The sequence below is a fragment of the Sipha flava genome, unplaced genomic scaffold, assembly GCF_003268045.1.
Source record: "Sipha flava isolate LNK unplaced genomic scaffold, YSA_version1 17177_pilon_pilon, whole genome shotgun sequence".
Lineage (NCBI taxonomy): Eukaryota > Metazoa > Arthropoda > Insecta > Hemiptera > Aphididae > Sipha > Sipha flava.
Window position 1 is genome coordinate 745 of NW_020271922.1, and position 3,683 is coordinate 4,427.

Here is a 3,683-nt window from a genome sequence, read left to right on the forward strand (position 1 = left end):
TTTAGACCGTCGTTATCATTTTTACTTTCACCGTCTCGTCGTCGAGAGTTTTAATTTTCTCGTCCAATCGCCCATCGCGCACACACACACACACACGAACACGGACACGCACACGCGCGCATTCCGGGCAACGCGAAATCGTTCGAATCGATTCGCTCGACTCGTTTTTTCAAGGGCGTTACGAGTCAAGGCCGCGAGATAACTCCCGTTCTCCGGGGGTGGTAGTTTTCGGTGAACATGTGTGTGTGCGTGTAAGTCTGTCTGCGGTGTGCGCGCGTTCGACGGTCACAGCCGCCTCCGCGAAAGGGACAGTGCGCAGGATATTTGCCCGGCACCTGCTGCTACAGCCGCCGCCGCCGCCGCCTATACGGTCGCTCGTTTTATCCGTACGGCGATACACGCACCGCCGCCGCCGCCGACGGGGCCGTAGTGTAACAGTGGCGCGCGTTCACGACGGTCGTCATCAACATGTTAGCCAAATGCGATTCGACGACAAAACGTACGACCGGTGTATATCACTTTTCATTATTTTTCTCGTTCTCGTAACATCGTGTATACGTTTTTCAATAGTTCCTCGTAACATTTTATCATTGTTTTATTTGTTTATTTAATTTTTTTTTTTTTTTTACACTGTACTTTTTCATGTGTCGCGTTAATAAACGGTTTTTTTTTTTTCTCCACAGCCGTACGATTCGGCCGTGTGCCCAAACGGGAAAAGGCTCGTATATTGGCCGCCATGCAGCAGAGCAGTAACTCCAAGTGTCAGGAGAAGGCCGCCGTGGCGGAGCTAGAAGACGACCAGAGACTCGTTGCCAGCGTGGTCAGGGCCCATCTGGAGACCTGCGACTTCACATCGGACAAGGTCGCGCCCACGTTGGCTCGAGCCCGTGAGCAACCGAACTACACGTTGTGCCATCCGACACTGGTGAGTAACTTGTTTTTAACGTTTCACGGGAAAAATCGTCGTGTCGTATAGAACACGGTAAAATATTATTGATATAGTATATGATTGTAACGAACGCGTCCGAGAGACACGGCGCATCCGAGCCTCGCGGCGTCCAGGAAGAACCTTGGAGACGTGTTTTTGTGCGTTAATCAACAAGGTCCTATAACGTATTACGAACGTGTACGTGTACGCGCTGGCTGGCTATACGGTGTTGATATTTTCGTAATAAAACTGCGGTACGCGTTCGTTATTTAAAATTATTATTTCGCGGCCCCGGTGATGTTGATATTTTTCGTTTTTTTTTTTTTTTTAAACGTTACATTCTCGACCATCGGTACACTACAATATATTCCAAACGATATTCAATCGTTTCGCTCTTACCGCTGTTTCTCTTCTTTTTAATTTCTCCGCGCGCGCGTCACCGCCGCTGCCGATACCGCGAGAAAAATAACGCACACAATTTCTCCACGCTCGCGTCCTTGGCCTTGTTGCCGCCGAAATTTTCTAAACGACTTGTGACCGACGCATACGTTATTATTTTAATGCGCTCTCGGCCGCCGCCGACCCCTTCACCCGCGTTCGCGCCACTTGTGCGCGTAGTGGCGATCGTCGTTCAAACGCGCACGCGCGCGCCCGTGGCTATCTGTCGATAACCCGGTACACATGAACGTTTAATGCGTGTTCGCGTCGCGCGTAATCGTTTTTAATAACGTCGTCGGCCTTGACGAGGAAGCCGCCGCCGCCGACGAGCCTCTCAAGGCCGCGAAAAACAAATCCCGCCGGTTACTCATCCATTTTGGTTTTTTTTTTCTCAGGCTTGCCCGTTGAACCCGAGTCCGCGACCCGTCACCGGCCAACAAGAGCTGTTGAACGACTTCTCGAAGCGATTCTCGCCAGCTATACGCGGCGTGGTCGAGTTCGCCAAGCGCATACCTGGTTTCGGGTTACTCGCCCAAGACGACCAGGTGACCCTGCTCAAAGCCGGTGTTTTCGAGGTGCTACTCGTCCGTTTGGCTTGCATGTTCGATTCCGAGGTAAGCGTTGCACATATTATAAATACTTAATGTATATGCGTGTCACGGTTCTTTTTTCGGCGTATACTGACCTGTTTTTTTTTTCCACTCTTTGTTTCGCGCAGTGCAACAGCATGGTGACGCTCAACGGTCAAGTGTTGCGCAGAGAGTCGGTGTGCGCGTACTCCAACGCGAGATTCCTTACCGATTCCATGTTCGAGTTTGCCGAGAGGTTGAACGCGATGCGACTAAACGACTCCGAGATCGGTCTGTTCAACGCCGTCATCGTGATCGCTGCCGGTAAGCGTTTACATCAACAAACTGTATTATTATGATAAATTTTTCTTTCTGCGCCCAAAACAATTATTCTCTTCTTTCTCTCAAACTCCTCCATCCGGCTGGTTTATAGTTTTTAAATTCACGAGAAATGCCAATAATATCTATTTCGATCGTTCGAGCTAAACGATATCATGTCCTTGCACCACTTGTGCACTCCGCTCGTTATTGGCATATTGGTGCGGAGAACAATTTTCTAAGGAATCGGTTTTTGTTTTGTTTTTTCCCGAACAGATCGACCGGGCTTGCGCAACGTCGAATTCATCGAACGCATGCACAAACAGTTGAAGAGCGCGTTGCAATCGGTGCTCATGCAAAACCACCCGGACAGACCTGGCCTATGCCAAGAGCTGCTGAAGAAAATCCCGGACCTGCGGACGCTGAACACATTGCACTCCGAGAAACTGTTAGCTTTCAAGATGACCGAGCAACAAAACCAACAACAGCAGCATCAGCACCAACACATGCAGCAGGAGAACCAACACCAGAGCGGCATGGGAGGCGTGTGGAGCATGATGATGAACGGCGGCAGTGGCGGCGAGGACTTTAACCGGAAGAGCCCTGGCGAAGAGGCTGGCTCGTCGTCGTGGTCGGACGAAACGACCTCCGTGGAGGACATGAAGAGCCTGGTCATGTTGGACGAGGTGAAGAGCCCGCTCGGGTCGGTGTCCAGCACGGAGTCGGTATGCTCGGACGAGTACCACCACGGTCCGAGCAAGCACGCGGCGAGCGCGCCGCTGCTGGCGGCCACACTGGCCGGCGCTGTGTCACCGATCAGACGTCACGCGGCCGCACCGTCCGCGGACGAACACCACCGGGTGATTGTCAGACCGGTGTCGTGCCGGTACCAACGCAAACAGGACTCGCCCACCGACTCCGGCATCGAGTCCGGCACCGAGAAGCTGGACAGGCCGATGTTGCATAGCGCGCCCACATCGGTGTGCTCGAGCCCACGGTCCACAGTGGACGACGTCATGATGGTGGCCGACTCGCACCCGCCGGCCATCGAGGACATGCCGGTTCTGAAGCGTGTGCTTCAGGCGCCACCTCTGTACGACACCAACTCGCTGATGGACGAGGCGTACAAGCCTCACAAAAAGTTCCGGGCCCTGCGCGGCGCTAAGGACTCCGCGGAGGCCGAGGCCGTGCGGCCCGCCGCCGCCGCCGCCGCCACTACCGCCGCCGCTGCAACCACTACCCACCTCAACCACCACCACCACCACCAACACCTGCAGCACATCCACCTGCACCAGAGCCAACAACAGCAGCAGCAACAGCCGCAGCAGCAACACCACCACTCGCCGCAGCTTCACCATCACCTCACTTCGTCCTCGCTGTCCAGCACGCACTCCACGCTGGTTAAATCACTGCGCGAGACGTCCGAGATG

The 3,683-nt window shown here is 53.8% G+C and overlaps 1 protein-coding gene across 1 annotated transcript; it reads left to right on the top strand.

Moving 5' to 3' along the window:
• Nucleotides 1–683: 683 nt before the first annotated feature.
• LOC112679946 (nuclear hormone receptor E75-like) lies at nucleotides 684–3,683 on the top strand (the record flags this gene model as incomplete). The annotated part of the gene is given in 4 exon segments (XM_025549895.1): nucleotides 684–925; nucleotides 1,762–1,980; nucleotides 2,085–2,259; nucleotides 2,530–3,683. Coding segments are annotated over 4 exon segments (1,790 nt in total), but the record flags the coding sequence as incomplete, so codon positions are not given.